At 42.7% G+C, this 19,498-nt stretch overlaps 1 protein-coding gene across 1 annotated transcript in view; it reads left to right on the forward strand.

Annotated features, from left to right (window-relative positions):
• Positions 1 to 8,797: 8,797 nt before the first annotated feature.
• DEPTOR (DEP domain containing MTOR interacting protein) overlaps positions 8,798 to 19,498 on the forward strand; it is a 108,977-nt gene continuing 98,276 nt past the window's right edge. Inside the window, exons 1-2 of the mRNA XM_061605739.1 lie at positions 8,798 to 9,109; positions 9,995 to 10,097. Coding sequence (XP_061461723.1) covers positions 10,009 to 10,097 — 89 coding nt within the window. The 5' untranslated portion in view covers positions 8,798 to 9,109; positions 9,995 to 10,008. The remainder of the gene's footprint in view (positions 9,110 to 9,994; positions 10,098 to 19,498) is intronic.

The raw sequence follows: 19,498 nt of genomic DNA on the forward strand, positions 1-19,498 counted from the left end.
TCGGCACAGTCATTAACCAAAATGGAGACAATAGGCAAGAAATCAGAAGAAGGCTAGGACTGGGGAGGGCAGCTATGAGAGAACTAGAAAAGGTTCTGACATGCAAAGATGTATCACTGAACACTAAAGTCAGGATCATTCAGACCATGGTATTTCCGATCTCTATGTGTGGATGTGAAAGCTGGACAGTGAAAAAAGCAGATAAGAGTAAAATCAACTCATTTGAAATGTGGAGTTGGAGGAGAGCTTTGCGCATACCATGGACTGTGAAAAAGACAAATAATTGAGTGTCAGAAGAAATTAAACCAGAATTGTCACTAGAAGCTAAAATGATAAAACTGGGGTTATCATACTTTGGACACATAATGAGAAGACATGATTCACTAGAAAAGACAAAATGCTGGGAAAAAGAGAAGGGAGTAGAAAAAGAGGAAGACGAAACAAGAGATGGATTGATTCCATAAAGGAAGCCACAGACCTGAACTGACAAGATCTGAACAGGGTGGTTCATGACGGATGCTTGGAGGTCACTGATTCATAGGGTCGCCATAAGTCATAATCGAGTTGAAGGCACATAACAACAACAATAGGCCCCTTCTGAGAGGAAGGCGGGATAGAAATTTAATGAATGAATAAATAAAATAAGTATGGTCTGATTGCTTGAGGGCACATAACAACAACCATCCCAAAATATAGGAAGGTCTTTTCCCTAGCAAGGTTTAATGTTCCCCCTTCAAAATTTCTCGATGGCAGATATAATAAAACTCCCATAAATTCTAGATGCTGCCCCTGTAATAATGCAAGAGGTTGAGTCTATCCTGCATGTTCTTTTGTATTGCAGTTTCTATTAAGGGGCAAAGAAGGACTTAGAACAGTAGGGCCCCACTCATACGGCGGGTTACGTTCCGGACCCCCACTGAAAAGCGAAAACCACTGAAAAGCGGAACTCATTTAATAGAATGGCGTGCGATGCCCAAAAACTGCCGTAAAAGCGGAACAAGCGCCGTATGAGTGGGGCTTTAGTCTAATTGCGTCTAATTGAGACCCCCGCATTAGCGAAGCACCGCATTAGCGAAGTGCCGTAAAGTGGGGCCCTACTGTATACCCTATTATCCAATTTTTCCCTGGCCGTTCTAGCGAATCTCTTATGATTATGCTTCTTCAGGGTACTAACAAGTCAATTATGGCCAAAGTGGCCAAATTCTTGAACTTGGCTATTTGTTTTAGACCATTAATTATTGTTTAATAGTCTCCAAACCAACTTTGTGTTACCTTGTGGGTTTTTTGTATTTTTTAAAAAGTTTTACTTCACTTATTTATATATATTCCATTCAGAGCTTGGAAGATTATTTTTAAAAAGTAATAAATTACAGTTACAATTACATGGCCCAAAAAAGTAGTAATTACCGTTACAATTACAATTGCTTTGAAAGTAACCGATTACTTTACTTTTTCTCAAAAGTAATCACTACAATTACATTTCAGTTCCTTTTTTAAAAAAATGCTGACAAGGTGCTAGCCTTGGCTGCTGCACATCTAAGTAGCCTAAAACAACATTAAAAATAAGCGCATACATACACAGGTAGTCGAATAATTCTTTTTATCCATAAGATAGCAATGGTGGTCTCTCCGCTGGTAAGGTAGGTGGGAAAGGAGGCAGAGGCCACTACTGTGGTATGTGGTATGCACTTTGTCAGGCGGGGTAGACAGTGCGGTGGCAGCTCTGCTGATGCGGCGGAGAGGATGCCAAGTGACTGGGGTGTTTATGAAGAACTGGGACAATGTGGATGAAAAAGGAATCTGTTCTGCGGACAGACTGTGAAGATGCTTATAGAGTTTGTCAGATACTAGACATTCCATTTCATCAGGTTTCCTACGTAAAAGAATACTGGAATGATGTGTTTAGGTAGGAGATTGGCTTCAGCAGCAAAGATGTGTTTGGTTTCCATGCCAAAGCTGATCCATCCATGAGCTGTTTCATTGCCTCTGCTGAGCGACTAGCTGTCCTTGCCCTCCCCAGTAGCAGAGCTTGGAAAAGTTACTTTTTTGAACTACAACTCCCATCAGCCCAATAGTGGCCATGCTGGCTGGGGCTGATGGGAGTTGTAGTTCAAAAAAGTAACTTTTCCAAGCTCTGCCCAGTAGCCACCATGCTATCAGGCTACCTGCTTCCATTCCAGATGGTCATGATAAGAACTGTAATTTAAGAACTGGTGCCTGAGCATGCTTTCTCCTTGTTCTTCCCTGTCCCTTTTCCCTCATGTGTCGTGCATCTTACATTGTTAGCCTAAGAGCAGTTATTTAACTTTTGTAAATTGTATTTTGTAAATTGTATTATTTTATTGATGTATTTTATATTGTATGTTTATATTTGTGTTTTCTGTAAGCTGCCTTGAGGGCCTTTGGCCGGAAGGCAGGGTATAAATAAATAATAATAATAATAATAATACTCAGATCTTTGCATATCAAACCAAGTGTAACCACCCCCACTCAGCCAGGAAACATAATCTCTCTCACTTAACCACCTCCCGGACTCTGCCCTGCCACCAACTAAGGGACACTCACCCAAGCAAATATTTTCCTCTGAGATGCAAAACAAAAAAAAGATACTGCAAATGCAGCACAGTACCCAGAGAGGGTGGTGGAGGCCACTTTGTGTGCCAAGATCAAACACAGTACACTCTCTCTCTCTCTCTCTCTCTCTCTCTCTCTCTCTCTCTCTCACACACACACACACACACACACACACACACACACACACACACACACACACACACACACACACACACACACACAGTTATCTTTCACCTACACACACACACACACACACACACTGTTATCTTTCACCTCCACAGTTCTTTATTTCCATTCTGCTGTTGCCTCCTTCTCCTTCATCCATGTTTTTGCCCTCCGGCTCCTTTTTCTCTCCACTCCATTCTTCACCACCACCATCCATTTTTTTTAACAATTGTTTTCTCCACCCCATCTCACTCTCCACCTCCTCCCTCGTCGCCTCCTACCCACCCACAGAGCATAAGGGAAGAGTGACACTGCACAGAAGCCCAGTTTGAGGCACATGATGTTCATCCACAAATCAGAGGAGCAGAAGACTTCCCCTGCTCCCCCCCCCAAGTAATGCCCAAATGTAATGCTGGAAACATTACAATTACTCCACAAAAGTAATAAAATTACTCCTAGTTCTATTACAATCAAAATGTAAAGGAATTACCCACTCATTCCTCAAAAACGTAATGAATTACTTCCAAGCTCTGATTCCATTTATATCCTTTTAAAATGAGGTTGTAATAATATTATCTGCTTTTATCTGATGGTTCAATGGTCTGTTGACTGTAATAAAATTTGTTTGATTGAACAAGCAGAAAATATCAAGAAATTATTAGTCATACAGGAAGTTTCTGAAATCAGTTGGGGGAACAACATCTGGGAACAGTCCACCTCAGGAAATATGGAATGTGTTAGTCCACCCCTGCTCTGCCCAAGGAAGCATTAAATTCATTAAACAGTGGAGCAACCATGATGGACTAAAATCAGAGCTTGGAAAAGTTACTTTTTTGAACTACAACTCCCATCAGCCCAATCCAGTGGCCATGCTGGCTGGGGCTGATGGGAATTGTAGTTTAAAAAAGTAACTTTTCCAAGCTCTGAAAAATGGATGACAGCGATGGGAAAGTCCAGCTCTGTGCAAGTTGCTTTGGACCCTTATACTGCAGAGAAGTGAACCACAGTGTGTGACTTTGGCACCCGGGTTGATGTTACAGATAAGGAAAAAAACCATGCCTGGTATGAAACCAGGAAGAACATCAGTAGGCTGCACAGCAGATCATAAAACCATAACATACTTGGGTTATTTTGCAAAAAAAAATATGTAGGTATGAAATACATCTATGGCTGGAGCAGAGCTTGAAAAAGTTACTTTTTTAAACTACAACTCCCATCAGCCCCAGCCAGCAAGGCCACTGGATTGGGCTGATGGGAGTTGTAGTTCAAAAAAGTAACTTTTCCAAGCTCTGGGCTGGAGTGGGAAACCTCAGTCCCAGGGGCAAAATGCAGCCATCCAGGCCCCTTTAACTCCTTGGGAACTCTCCCTCGGCCATGCCTCCCCCCATGGCTGCTCCACACGCTTCTCAAATGCTTTTGCCTGGCTGGAATGTGTCATTGAAATGTGCCAATGCCTCTTGCTTGCCTGGATGAAGAGAACCTCTGGAACACACCTCTGATTTATAAAGGTTAAGAATCACAGCCATTGCTCTTATATGTAGTCATTTAAGTTCACACTGGGTTTTTTTAACGTTCTTGAACTGATATTTGTGAATCAATAAACCACTTCATTAGCTTCAGTTGTCATCTTATGGTCTGTTTTCCTTGTTCCTGTTTTATCCATTGGAAGGAGGAAATAAATTTAAACTCAGAGTAACAACTGGTACATCAGCCAGGAAAGCTGACCTGACCAGTGAAGGACTTCTAGTTTATAAGGCTCATGAACTTAAGGCAGGGGTCAGCAACCTTTTTGGACCAATGGGCACATTTTGAATTTTGAGAGACTGCTGTGGGCGCCAGTCACACAATGGCTGCCGTGGGGGCATGGCATAACAAAATTAGAGAGGGTACAGTCATTATTGCTTCTCTGTCTCTCTACCCCCCCCAAGACAACCTTATGCTTACCATGGGAAGTCAGCTATGACCTGATAGTCCTGAATGTTGATGTATAGCTGTTAAAGGCACAAAAACCCTGTTTCTCCCAATGCTAACCTTAAATCAAAGTCTAGGCTGCCATCCTGTACCCACTTACCTAGGAGTAAGTCCTATTAAACACAAAGAGAAGTTAAACACAAAGACAAACACTTCTGAAGAAGACATGTATACCGTTGTACTATATATTGACTATACTGTAGATTCTTACTGAGCGCCTAGCTTTAGGCTCTGCCTTAGAAGATATACCTAGGACTTTTTACAAAGTTTTCACATTTTCCATTTTCCATTTGGGATTCTTTAAAATCCATCCTCACATACTGTGTAGTACTACTGGCAGAAAGTAAGTTATAGAGAGTACCTGATCTCAGACAAATCCACCACAGAAAAGATCTATCCTGGTTGCTAGAAACAAAAAGAAGGGTAGTGATACCGACAAGGCTAGCCCCCTTGCCAGTAAATGCACAGGGTTGAGGGTTCTTGCTTTCTCTCTTCCTCTTTATCTACATAAAGTTCTTGTTTATTGAACTTTAGTTCACCAAAGCTCACAGGTTATCAACGGCAGTCATCCAGTGCAGGTGGAAGATAGAGATCCCACTCAAGAATTCTTCAGTCTTGGGAGGTACCAGAAATTTTCTATTTGGGAGTCAGACTTCAGACAGCAGAACAGTCTTCATATATATATATATGCTATTTATTCATATCTTGCACACTACAACCAATAAAATGCATTCTAGGTGGCCTTAGCCAATATTGCAGAAACACAAAAATAGAAATATATATCAGCATGAAAGAAGTTGCTGGATATCAATTTAACATCAAAGTATAAGACTTTGAAGGCACATCTTAGTTAAAATAAGTTACAATAGATGAAGGACTGAGTTGAACTCTAAGTCATATTACAGAGCCAAAGTTACAAAGTACATAGAAATACATGTCATAATAAATCATCCATCAGATGTCATGGATGGCGTAGATGGATGGTTCCACCTGCTTTCTTCAATTCCCCCCCCCACTCCAGCAGACCAGAGGGGTAATGAATGCTATAAAACCTGGCCTTTTATACACTTTATATTCAAACAGGGCATGCTTCCATGGCCCATTATCTGTTATGCTGCCTGCTAGAAGCAGCACTAGCTGCCTCTCTATGCCTTCTAGAGACTGCAAGTATGACCAGTGTCAACAACTAGTTGAATGTAGTGGTGTTAACCACACCATATAAGGAACTTCAGCTTAAACAGCCGGAATGTTGGCTGATTGCCTAGGTGTCTTGTCTTATATTGTATGTCAGTGGTTCTCAAACATTTTTGGTTCGTGGCGCACTGTAAAACATATAAAAAATTTCTGGCGCACTTCGTGTACAAAATTAAAAATATATTAATATATTTTAAACTATGAATAAAAATAAATTATAGAAAACTATTACTTACCCTATACAAATGGGTTTCTTCTCATTTTCAAAATATACTTTCATAATATTTGAGGCACACCTAGCCACCTCTTAGGGCGCACCAGTGTCCCTGGGTGCACCATTTGAGAATCACTGCTGTATGTCAACATTCTCGTACAAAACACTATTTTGTTCAGAAGGGAGGACAAAGCCCATTTTTAAAAGAGAACATTTTTCCTCTGTGCCACTTGCTATATATTATATTAAGCTATATATTAAGCCATTTTAAGCAAATATGAGCAAATACAAATGATTTCAGCACATTTTAAGCATATTTCAAGCCAACATCTGGGCTGGCCCAGTACAGTAGACTACACAGATCCCAAGAATTACTAGAAAATAAGACAGAAGCACTAAAGGGGAGGGCAAAAACAGAAGCTCTTTAGGACCTCATTGATTCCTGTTGCCTGGTGTATAAACAACTCACTTATCAATCACAGCTCTGACTTCACTCATGGGCTAAAAACACTGACTGGCAGGAGCAGCCAGGCTGACCCTCGCTTAGACGGATACCTGCATATTTTGCAACATAACTTTCTTTTTAGGAGACTAAAGGAGCCCTAAAATGCTTTTATTACGCTTGCTACTCACTGTACTTTCTGCATTTCATTTTGCTCTGACCTTGCAGTTTACAATTTTGCCTCCACCCCTAATGTGTATATATACTTGTAACTCAGGAATCAGGATAACACTCTATGCATTTGATGAAGTGCACTCAAGTCTACAAAAGCTTATGCCATAATAACAAATGTGTTAGTATATAAGACACCACAAGACCTTTGTTGTTTGTCTCTCACAGTAGCCATTCTCTCATAATTACTTGCACTGTTGCACAAGCATACCAAGAATAGTGCAAATGCACATGTGTGCAGAAATACATACTAAAGTCTACCCAGCCAACAGATCTGTGTGAAGGAATAAATGAATGCAAACATGTAGCCTTATTTTATTTTATTCCTTCACCAGGGCCAGGGGTATAGTTTGCCAGGATCCTGGAGGTGGGGTCTTAGACCTCCTTACTTTTCCAACAGAATACCTTTGTCTCCAGCATCCTAAAACCCATGAAAGAGGATTGTACTAAGAAGAGTCCCAGTGTCAATTGCAAGCGAGTCTTTATGAGTTCCTACTTCAAAAGCCAAGACTATTTGTGGAGAGTGAGAATTCTGTAACTGCAGAAGAAGAGGCATTGAAGGGGAAAGGAAGTAGCTCAGTGGTAGAGCATTTGCCTTGCATGCATAAAGTCTCAGGCTCAATCTCCAGCATCTCCAGGTTGGGCAGAGAGAGACTCCTACGTAAAATCATGGAGAACTTTTGCCAGCCAGTGTAGACAATACTGAGTTAGATAGTCCAATGATCTGACTCTGTATAAGGCAACTTCCTATTTATTTATTTATTTATTTATTTATTTTATTCGATTTCTATACCACCCACAGCCCGAAGGCTCTCAGGGCGGTGCACAACATAGGATAAAATACAATAGAATTACAAAAACAGTAAAAGCATACATATTAAACAATTAAACGACCCGATATACATTAAAAGCTAAAAGATAGAATTAAAATGCCTGGGAGAATAAAAAGGTTTTAACTTGGCGCCAAAAAGATAAAAGTGTAGGCGCCAGGCGCACCTCATCAGAGTGACTGTTCCATAATATCTTCCTATTCCTATGTGAATTCTGATGATAGCATTCCATCTATATCAAGCAGTTTAGTAACAGCAGGAGATAAACCTGTGGATATTGAATTCAGTTATTCAAGCAATGTAACTGACAGTGATAAAGGAGAGTTGAATAGTGACAGTGACAGAGAAGCAGAAAGCAGTGTTCAAACCTGGCCAGATTACTCTATAATTTTAGAAGGTTGCATAATCTTAGAATGGGATGTGCTTGTGAGGGGGCATGGCTGTGACTATCACAAAGGAACCCTCCACTTCTGAATTTGCCACTACACTACTGAAAAGCAATAGGGAGATAATTTAAAAAACAGTGATAAAGACAAGACTGTGTGATGTTGCAGTCGAATAATCCCACAGGGCACCTCTCATCCGCATCTAGACAGGAACTTTCAGAACAGAGAAAGGTTTGGCCTCCACCATGGAGGTTTGTTTATTTTTATATACTACATTTATATCCCACCTTTCCTTCAATGAGTGCAAAGCGGCATTCATGGTCCTCCTCCCCATTTTATCACAACAGCGCTGTGAAGTATGTTAGGCTGTGAAATAAGTGACAGGCCCAAGGTCAGCTGGTGAGCTTCATGGCTCAGTGGAGATTTGAACACGGGTCTCTTCAGTCCCTAATCTGGTGCTCCAACCATCCTGGTTTGAGTCTCAGCACCTTTTAAAAAACTAAAAGAAAAAATGAAGCGCTGCTCTTAATTGACAACGATCCCCCTTTGACCCATTCTCCCCCCACCCCCCGTTGCTGTGGAGTAAGAAGAACACGAAGAACTCAGTTAACTAGAAAGGGAGGGGGGAACGAAACAACTGGAGCTTCCCCTGTTCAGGAGAAATTTACGGCATGCAGGCAGCTGTATCCTGAATTGCAGAAGCGCCTCCCCTCCAGTTCGGTTGCTCGCTCTGCAGTCTTATGAAAGGTAGCTTGTGGTAAACACAGAGAGCGCCCCCCTCCCTTCAGTCCTTCCCAGCCCTCCTCCCTCCCTCCCTCCCTTCAGTCCTTCCCAGCCTTCCTCCCTCCCTCCCTCCCTCCGACCTTGAGCTGAACTGGATCCTGCTTTGCCGTTGACATTGAACGCATGCTTTGCCAAAGCAGCCCCTCGCCCCAGCGCCAGACAGAGGAGGACGCTCCTGCCTTGGCCCGATCGGCTTTGCTGCAACCACGTGTCCCGCCTCGCAAGCTGCCTGTCACAGAGCAACAAGGAAGCTAGTGGTGGGATCTTTTATCTCCAGGGAAAAGGAGGGGCAGAAAGCGACTTTTGCCCCCCAATCCAGGTGAGTGAAAAGACCGAGGAGGCGAGGGTGGTGGATGATGGTGGGGGGTCGCTTTCCCGTGTCTGATCTCCAGTGGGAGAATCCCATTCTCCAAAGACCTACTCTGCTCCTGTTTTGTATCCAGCAGCTGGATTAGAAACTGCATTCCCTTGACCTATCCAAGCTGACGTTCTCAAACTGTCAGGAGCAAAATTGCGACGTGAAATAAAAAGGCATTGGGGGGGTGGTGGAGTTTCTGCAGAAGAGCCTTTAAATGCTAGGGTTGTAGGGGAAGAGGTCTGTGGACCTGAGTGCGACAACTCCTGGTCATTGCAAGAATGGGAAAGGAGGAGAGAGAGAAGGGAAACGTGTTAAAACCGAAGAATAAATACGTTTAGGGGCTGCAAATGGCAAAAGAGCTCAAGGGTGGGATGCGAACAGGGATGCAGGAAGCAAGCCATTGATCGAAGTTTTAATTAAAGTAGAGCACAATGGTCTCTGGAGGGAGCATGGCTTAAAGTGCCGTATCTCATGGTGTGTGAGGGAGGGAGGGTGTTGGGGGCAGGGCTTTAACTCAGTGGTAGAGTATCTGCCTTGTATGCAGAAAGCCTCAGGTTCCATCCCCAGGTGTACACTCCTGCCTGCAACCCTGGAGAGTAGCTGCCAGTCAGTGCAGATAGTACTGAGCTAGATGGACCAATGGCCTGACTTGGTATAAGGTAGCTCCCTATGTTATGCATAAGACAACAGAAGTGCATAAGAGCCTCCAGAGGGGGCTGGAGAGGGCGCAGAGCGATGTTCAGGTTTAGAGGATTCAATTGTGAAGCTGCAGCTTCAAGTGCTGGTGATGCTGAAAAATTAACATATCTGCTCCCTTTTAACCTTGTGGCTGTTGTGTGTACCCAGCCAGGTTAGTAGCCATGGAAGAAAGCAGCCTAGGCAGCATGCAGCAGAGAGCAGCTGAATTGGAACACATGGCCGAGGTCCTGCTTACTGGGGAGCAGTTACGGTAGGAGACCTTGGCTTTTTTCCTTTGCACAAATATCGCAAGAGTGAACTGGGGGACAAGGGGAGGGATTTTTTGCGCACAGTGAGAGATGGGAGGGATCACAGATTGGTGGCCTGGAGAACACTCATTTTGCATGCAGAAGGTCCTAGGCTGGCTCTATCCCTAGGCAGAGTGAGACGGCTGCTGCAAGCGGCAGATGCTGGAGAGTGATGGCGAAGTCTCAGAGGGTAGAACTGTGCACGGCCTAGTGTTCCCTAAGCTAGCCTGCTGCCTTCAGATGAAGCAGAGAATGCTGTCCTGCTTCTGTTGAAGCAAGATTCAGCTGTCAGTCCAGCTGGTTTCTGTATGTGGAACCTGGAGGGGGCACCATCTTGTCCTATTCTTAAATCAGGGGTGTAGTCGTGCAGGGTCTCGGTGGGTCTTAGACCCCTTACTTTTTTGAGAGCAGGGTCCCTATGCCTCCAGCATCCTATGAGCCAATCAGCATGAAAGGGGAATGTGTTAACTACTAAGAAGAGTCTGCTACTATGCTTCCTTGTCCTTTTCTGCTGATTGGAGCCAATCAGAGTGAAAGGAGGTGAGCCAGTCACTGAGAAGACTCTTCTCAGTAGCTAACACGCTCCCCTTTCATGTTGATTGGCTCCTAGAGACATCTGTTGTTGTGGGAGAAGGCATTAACAACAATCTCATTCTCAACCCAGCAGCACCAAAAAGAGAGAGAGAGAGAGAGAGAGAGAGTGGAGGGGGCATGGCTGATACTGTCATGAAGCAACCCTGCACTTCTGAATTTGCTGCTACACTACTGGCTTTAATTGTTTTGTTGTGGATGTGTTTGCTGCCCTTGGCTCCTTTGGGAGGAACCGTGGGATATACATTCAATAAATTATAAATACATTTGGGCAGCAAAATGGCCTGGAGAATGTCCCAGGTTCAGTCCCTGGCATCTCCAGCTAGAAGAGATCAGGAGTAGGAGGTGATGGGAGAGACCTCTGCCTGCGACCTTGGAGAACCACTGCCTGTCAGAGCAAATACAAGTCTAGATACCTTAACCTGGTATAAGGCTAACAAAACAAAACTTATTGCACAATATCAGAAAAATAGCAGTTGTAAAAACACACACACTAAAAGGTAAACTGAGTACCTGTAACAACAATTAAATTAAATTAAATCTGCACTTGGGAGAATTATTTTTACCTGGAGTTGAAATGGAAGTAAAGTTGGCATTAGGCATGCCTCCCTGGAGAGAGCATTCCAAAGATGGGGGGCTGTTAGAGAGAGGGCCCAGCCTCTGGCATCACCCACATACTTCTTTTTGGAGGTGGTACAGAGGACCTCATATGATGGTCACAGTTTCCAGGCAGATTTATTTGGGAATGGGTGGACCATTAAATCATTTTCATGGGACAGTGTCTTTTTGGTGGTAGCCCCACACAGTCGGAACTCCTTTCTCAGGAAGGTACATGTGGACTTGACAGCTCCATACCATTGGAGCTCAATTTCCAGGGAGGTATGTGTGGAGTCATTGCAGCTAGTTAAAAGCTAAAAGCCAGCAACAACGAGTCGACAATGGTGTGGGGCTGCCACCAAAAAGATACTATCCCAGATACCCAATAATCCAACAGCTCTTACTAACGTGACTGAGATCACAGCCTCTGATCTTAAAGCTTGGGCAGGCCCTTTTGTGGGTGTCGTTGGTCTTTTTGATAACCTGTCCCCATTATACTGGAACTCAAGGTCAATTCACAGCCAAACAAAAGAAAATACTTCATACAGTGCACAGTTAATGTATGGAATTAACTCCTGGAAGAAGAGGTGATGGCCACTGGCTTAAATGGCTTTATAGAAATTTATGGATGAAATTCACCGTCAAGATCAAGGTTCTAGTTTTGGTGTGCAAAGCCCTAAGCAGCTTAGGACCAGGATACCTGAAATATTGTTTTATCCCTTATATACCCAGTTGATTACTGTGCTCTGCAGGTGAGGGCCTCCTACAGATACCATCTTATCAGGAGGTCCATTCCGCACAACATAGGAAGCTGACTTTTAGTGTTGTGGCACTGACACCTTGGATTTCCCTCCCCTTAAATATTAGACAGGCACCATCTCTGTTATCTTTTTGGCGCCCACTGAAAATCTTCCTCTTTCAACAAGCATTTTAAGCAGAGGCCTTTTCCCAGTCTGCATCTGTGCTAGAATTGTTCTTTAAGATGCTTCTAAAGCTTTTTTTTTTGAAGGTGTGTTTTAATGTGTTTTTAAATATGTTCTGTTTTAATATTTTTAAAGTATTTTGTTTTTAAGATGTTTTAAAGTGCCTTTAGTATTTTTGTTTGCTGCCCTGGGCTCCTTCTGGGAGGAAGAGGGGGGGATATAAATTGAATAAATAAATAAATAAACATGGCTACCAATGGCTTGTTAGTTGTGACAGCTATATACTACCCAGGCCATTTTGCTGCTTGCGGTGAAAGGCAAGATGGTGCCTCCCCCAATTCATGTTCAAAAGCCAACCTCCACTGCACTTGCGGGCAGCAGACTAGATTAAGAAGTATAGGGCAGGTTTTGTGGCACATACAGCCTGTCTGCTCCCTGTCCCTCAGAATCTGCTACCTGAAGTAGCTGCCTTGCTCTGCCTATGGAAGGGTTGACCCTACCATTCAGGATCAGAGGCAGAAGGACTCTGAATTACCAGTTGCTGACTGGGAACAACAGTGTAAGAAGGCTATTACCCTCAAACCTTCCTTTTCTTTAGTGTTTGTTCACAATTCAGCGTTGGGTGGTCAGCACTGTTAGAGAGGGAGGACCTATTATTTATTTCATTTATCGGTCGCTTTATACCACAAAAAAGATTCAAAGTGACTTGAGAAAGGAAAATACAATACGCAACCATGACTGGAGCGGCTGCTGCTTGGGGAGGCTACTGTACCTCTGTCATTGTTACCTGGTATAGGGCTTTGCTGGCTCTGCCATCACCACCTTGCAAGAAGTCTCTGCCAAACCTGGTGCTGTCCCTGCTCACAGTCTTGGTCACTGCATTATATCAGTTCTCAATGGGGTGCAATTGCACCCAAGTGGACACTTCTGGCCTCCATGATGATTACCAACATGCACCTTGCAGGCTAGTAAGGTGTTTGAAATAATAAACTTTATTATGCACATAAAATGTGAACGTAACAGCATCATATTCATAACATGTAGAGAAGACTGAATTCTCTGTTGGCTATGTGTCAACCATGTTGCACCTACTTATGGAGTAAGCAAATAGCCACATGTTGAAGAACTCACAGAAAGTGTAATGCTCTACCGTTAATTTACTCAAGCATTCATCTCTTTAGCTGTGCAAATTTTAAAGGGTGAAAAGTGTCAGCTGGTCTGCCTGGTCTGCAGCCTTGTAAACGAAGACAGTGTTGGGGCTTTTCTCACCTTTCCTTAAAGTTTCCGGAATATGTTTCCCTTTAGGTGAGATGGCTAGTAAACTGGAACAAAGGTTGTCTTCTATTATTTATGTCACATATCAGCTACAATTTGCTCTGAAATATATATTATGTAGCAGCCTGCTTTTTTCCCCCTTATGGAACACCTCTCAGTTGGGAGGGGTGTCGGCAGGTTGCTGTGGATGATCCCATAGATGGATGATCCTACTTTGCAAAAGAGGCATGTGAATTTCCCAGACCTACCCAGGGCTGTTTCACATGTTATCTGAAGGTGAGTGCATGTTTTCCATTCTTCCTTGGCTAGTGTTGGCTCACTGGATCATACAGTTGAAAATGCATGTGTGAGGGATTTACATTACATTTTCAGTATACCATAAGGCACATTGGCTCTCCAAGTGGAGACTCTTGACAATCAGACCCAAGACCCTTATGTGCTCCGCTGCCATGGCAGATTGCCAAAAGAGTGTGTTGCTAGCCTGATCTCTACTGCTCTTTGGTGCCACCAGTGGAAATGGCCAGAGGATGGTAGTGCAGCTTCTGGTTCAGAAGTGTTGAAATTTTCCTATACTCAATCTGGAATCAATTCAGTATTTATAAGCTTTCTCTGTGAGCAGTCAGAAAAGACTTGTCTTGTTTTCTGAGAGTTCTATCTCAAGCCAGCTTGTAATGTTGGTGCATGCATGTGCTGGTATTGCCCTTTGGAAACTATTGTTCACAGCATCAGCCATATGTGAGAGCCATTTGGAAATTGAACAATCCCTCCCCCGTCCCAACCCCTGAAAAATCAAACACACACAGGAACAAGAGAGGGCTGTGGATCTGGATGGTAAATAGCAACCATATCAAATGTTTGCAAGTAACAATAGAGAGAGTTGACAAATAGACTGCTTGGTTGAGTCACATGATTCACAAGAGCTATACTGAGAGTAAACGATTAACATTAAATAATTTCTGCACATGCGTCCACAAAGCACCTGAGTTTGTAGCTCAATGAGTTTCAGTGAGAATTTCATTAACAATAAAGAGCTAATGTTAAAGAACAGGGCCGGTGCCAGAGGCTGGCCAGGTTGGGCTCTGCCCAAGGGCCCTTGCGCCCCAGAGGGGGCCCTGAAGAGCCCCTCCTTAGGGTGGGATAGTGGGGCTCCCATTCCATGATCTGCAGCAGAGTCAGAGAGGGAGCTCCCAGCACTGCCCACCAAAAGACAGCATGGACTTCGATAAGCTTGCACGCACACCCCACCTACCTCTCCCATCAGTTTGAATGCTGTGCACACATGCCTGCCATCACTCAAGATGGCGGCAAGGGCTTCTCTAAGGTTTTTATCTTGGTTGATGGCAGGCATGAGCGCTATGCGTGCACATCATTCACAAGAGGTGGGTGGCATTCACAGCTGGGCTTATTAACCCTGTACTGCCTGTATGGGGAGGTGTTGGGCTATGGCACTATGGGCCCAGGGCAGGTTGGTGTCCAAGGGCCCAATCATGCCTGGTGCCAGTCCTGTTAAAGAACTTTTGCCCATTTGCCTACATAACCTCATCAGCTTGAATACAGACCACACATGCAGAGAACCTTGCCTTAAATTCCAAGCCAGAAAAGAACTCCTGGGTTGAAATGGTGTTCAGTTCATAACGCTCTCAGGCATTATGTGCTGGACAAATTTGTATTCCAAACCAGGTTATTACAAATTTCTGTGACATCATTAGTAGTTCAGTGACCCAAGAGGGCAACTTGGGTTTTATGTGATCTTATGAAGTATCCAATTCTGCCTTGGTTCCTAACTATGACCAGTTTGCTGCTTGAGTGAAGAAGGCACTCTCACTTGCTGCTCAGGCCCTGCCATGCACTTTTAAAGAAATCTGTTGTGAAGTGGTTTTTGGGATAACTAGACATGATGCTAAATACATATTTGAATCTTGTAATCGGGTTCTCCTTTCTCTTTCTCTCTCTTTCTCTCTCTAACTAAAAGCAGGCAAGGGGACCACAAGTCATATTAGGAGGGTTAACCCCAAGCCCTCCATCTTTGGGTGCAGAGAAACCCCCCCATCTGGAATTTCTTGGTTCAGGGACAAATAGCAGTTTCATGGGGAGGGGGAATTTTCAGCATGAAAATGATGCAGGATGGGGGATGTCAAAAAAAGCTTCTGCACATGCCATAGTCCCAGTCCAGAATGGATCTCCCACCCACCCCCAACATGGCATTTGGTTTTTTAAAAAGGCAATGAGAATTCCAGTCATAGTATTGAAAGCTGCATTTAGCATCACATTTTGACCTTCAGTCTTGTCCGTTAATTAAAAACTAATTTGAAGATGGATTTTTCTTTTTTCCACAATCAGGATTTTTCTCTCTGTGTGTGTGTGTCTTAGTAGTTTTGCTTTTTCCTTATTCAAAAAAATTCCAATTTCTGATTAGCATTATTCAACAGCATATATCACCAAAGGAAAGACCTTTCAGGGTGGAAATATGGGCTGCCATTTACTACAGTATCAGTAATCTGATGTAATTTTGTGCAATTTTCAGTTCAGTATAATTAATTATTGCATGGGCGATTTGATGGTAGCTCAGCAAACAAATTAAAAAGGCAAAGGGAGAAGGAGTAATAAAAGGAAGATAGCAATTACATTCCTTGTATGCCATGCATGCTTAGTATTGCAGCTGCTTACATGAGACAAAACCTGTTAGTCATGCTGAGATCTCTTCAAGCTGCATGGAGTCCAAGTCATAAGCTAAGAGAGAGAGAGAAAAATAAGTAATTAGAACGCAGGTCCTAGCATTTCTTGGGGGTTCAATCCACTCATCCTTCAGGGGTTCCCAAAGTAATTCTCATATGGGATGAATGGAGGGAGGTATGTAACAGCAGTTTACTTATTCAATTTACGTCGATTGTTCCGTTACATCACAATCCTAAATGCGTTTCCTGAAATAAATTCTATTGATTTCCATTGGATTTTCTTGCAAAGAAAGATTGCAGCTTAAGCAGAATTATGATGTACTGTTCAGAAATGTGGGACTGGTTTATCCATTTCCTTCCCTATTTTTAATGACTATGATGTAACTGAGGGAATTCTGCAAGTGTGGAAGCCGTTAGAAAGTTGTGGCATTTTTGCTAATATCTGGTGGGAGAGGAACTGATTGTGTGTATCTCTGAATTAGAAGAAGAAAAAATCATTTTCAGACTCCCATCATTCATCTAAAATTGTGTGATTTGGGGCCTTCCCATATTTTTTAAAAACTGCACTTCTCTTTTAGCAATTTAATACAGATTCTTTCTCTCTTAGCAGAATACTTTGCCTTAGAACTGGCATGGGGAACCTGTGGCCCTCCAGGTTTCACTGAACTACAACTCCTATCACCCCTGACGATTGGTCATGCAGGCTGGGGCCGATGGGGTATGGAGTCCAGCAGCATCTGGAGAGCCAGCTATACTCTACGTTTGCCTTAGAACCAGAGCTTGGAAAAGTTACTTTTTTAAACTACAGCTCCCATCAGCCCCAGCCAGCATGGCCACTGGATTGGGCTGATGGGAGTTATAGTTCTAAAAAGTAACTTTTCCAAGCTCTGCTTAGAACATAAGAAGAGCCCTGCTGAATCAAACCAAAGGCAGAGCTTGGAAAAGTTACTTTTTTTGAACTACAACTCCCATCAGCCCCAGCCAGCGTGGCCACTGGATTGGGCTGATAGGAGTTGTAGTTCAAAAAAGTAACTTTTCCAAGCTCTGACCAAAGGCACATCTAGTTCAGCATCCTATTCTCATAGTGGCCAAACAGATGCCCATGAGAAGCCCACAAGCAGGTACTGAGTGCCCCAGCGCTGTCCCCACTTGTGCTCCCCAGTAACTGGTTCTTAGAGAGATATACCACCTCCAGTGCTGGAACTTGTACACAGCCATCATGGCTAGTAGCCATTACCCTCCATGAATTTATCAAATTAATTTAAAGACATTCAAATCAGTGGCCATCATTGCTTCTTTTGGGAGTATTATTATTATTTATTATTATTTATTACTATTTTTATACCAGCCCATAGCTGAAGCTCTCTGGGTGTTTTACGACAATTAAAGTCTGTATTTTAACTGTTTCGTGAAGAAGTAGTTCCTTTAGTCTGTCCTGAATCTTTCAGCAATCAGCCTTATTGGATGGCCCTGGGTTCTAGAGTTACAAGAGAGTTATTTCTATCCACTTTCTCTACACCATGCATACCCTTTTGGAATATACTGTACTTGCATCAGTGCAGACCCTTTGCCAATGGTTTAAATCTCACTGTCTCATGAGATTGAGTGATAGCCATTTCCCCCCCATGGAAAAGATATGTAGTACAGTATGGAAGAGAGAGGATGGGGAAGAAAATAAATAAATAAATACACACAACACTTGATGAACAAAAGCTCCACAAAATAACAAGAGACTAGGGATAGCCTTTTCTAAAATATATATATAAATGAATGAATAGTTCTGAATCACTATCAGGAATCAGAAGAAGAACCAAATGACCATACAATGGCCAAGATGTGCAGGGAAGGACACATGTTGCTCATCATCAGTGATGTCACTGGCAGTAGCCAATAGGTGCTTCTGATGCTTGTTGCTTTCCCAACAATAAAATTGAAGTTTGAATACTGGAAAGGTGATAAGCATGTAAGAAAACTAACATATCTAGTAGTAACTCATCTAGTTCCTGAGCAACAAATAAATAAACTTTGTAAGCTTAATTAATTTGTAAGTTAAATGAACAGTTTTATGGGTTTTCATAAAGAAACTGTTACAAGGGAAAAATTACATAAATTGCAAGGAAATAAGCTAAAGGATGGTTGAGGAATTTGATCTTTGCAGATTTCAATATGAACTGGCCTGATCTGCACCTTCTTGCCTCATGTGTGGATTGGAAACTTAGCTGTGGGATCTGCTGGTATTTTCACTTCCAGAATGTTCTGAAACAGGTGTCTGCTTTTAAAAAATCATCAAAGTGTGATTAGAAGTGTGCATTTTGAGAGAAAATATATTTTAAAATATTATGGATTGTATCCATTGTTAGTTCTATTCAGAGTAGACCCACTGAAATTAATGGACACAACTTAGATCCATTAATTTCAATGTGGCTACTCTTAGTAAACCTTAGTTAGATATAACCCTATATAAATAAATATGTAAACGCACATTTTCATGCTATTTTTAAGAAGGGATGTACATGTGATAATGGAACGGAACAGACTTATGGATGAATATATGTGAAAGTGACATGGAGTAGAAACAGACTGATTCATTCATCCTTAAGTTTACTTCAATCCCCACACTGAAGTTTTTAAAAGGGTCTTAGGACAGCTGCTTGACATGATGTAGTGAGACAAGTAGACTGATGTATAACTGGGTAAAAGTTTATTTGAAGGAGTGCTGCATATGGAATAAGCAACATGGCTGACTAGAGCAGAACAAATGTACTACACACACCTTAGGCAAAGGTGTGCAGAAGGTAGATCGACATCTAGTGGTAAACCTCTGGGTGATTTGCAATAGATTGGCAAGGTTTTTTGCCTCAGTCACTTAACAGTAAATACACTTCTTTGTCAATTTGCTGGAATGACTGAACTTTTGCTAATCACTTATTTCTGAGGTTCAGGCCTGGCACAAGGGATTGTGCCGCCCCTCCTCCTCCTCTTTGCAGTAACAGCAGCATCCTCTCTACACCCCATTCCTCCTCCTATGTGCCCTGACCCCTCACTTAGCTTTCCTTTCCTTTTTTTTTTTTTTTTTGCTGTTGCATTAGCAGTGGCAGCTTAGGTAACTGCTCTGCCATCATCTCTTCCATGTGTCACCTCTGAGAAAGGGCTGAGGGGGGGTGTCTTTCATTCTGGGCAATGTAGCCAAGAGAATGCCTGTGCCATTGCCATGGTTTTCTAGAAAGGCTTTTAGAAGTGGATTAAAAAGCTTTCAAAAAATAAAGTTTAAAAGGCTCTTTTAGTTGCTGTGGCAAACCTCGC

The sequence above is a fragment of the Rhineura floridana genome, chromosome 1, assembly GCF_030035675.1.
Source record: "Rhineura floridana isolate rRhiFlo1 chromosome 1, rRhiFlo1.hap2, whole genome shotgun sequence".
Lineage (NCBI taxonomy): Eukaryota > Metazoa > Chordata > Lepidosauria > Squamata > Rhineuridae > Rhineura > Rhineura floridana.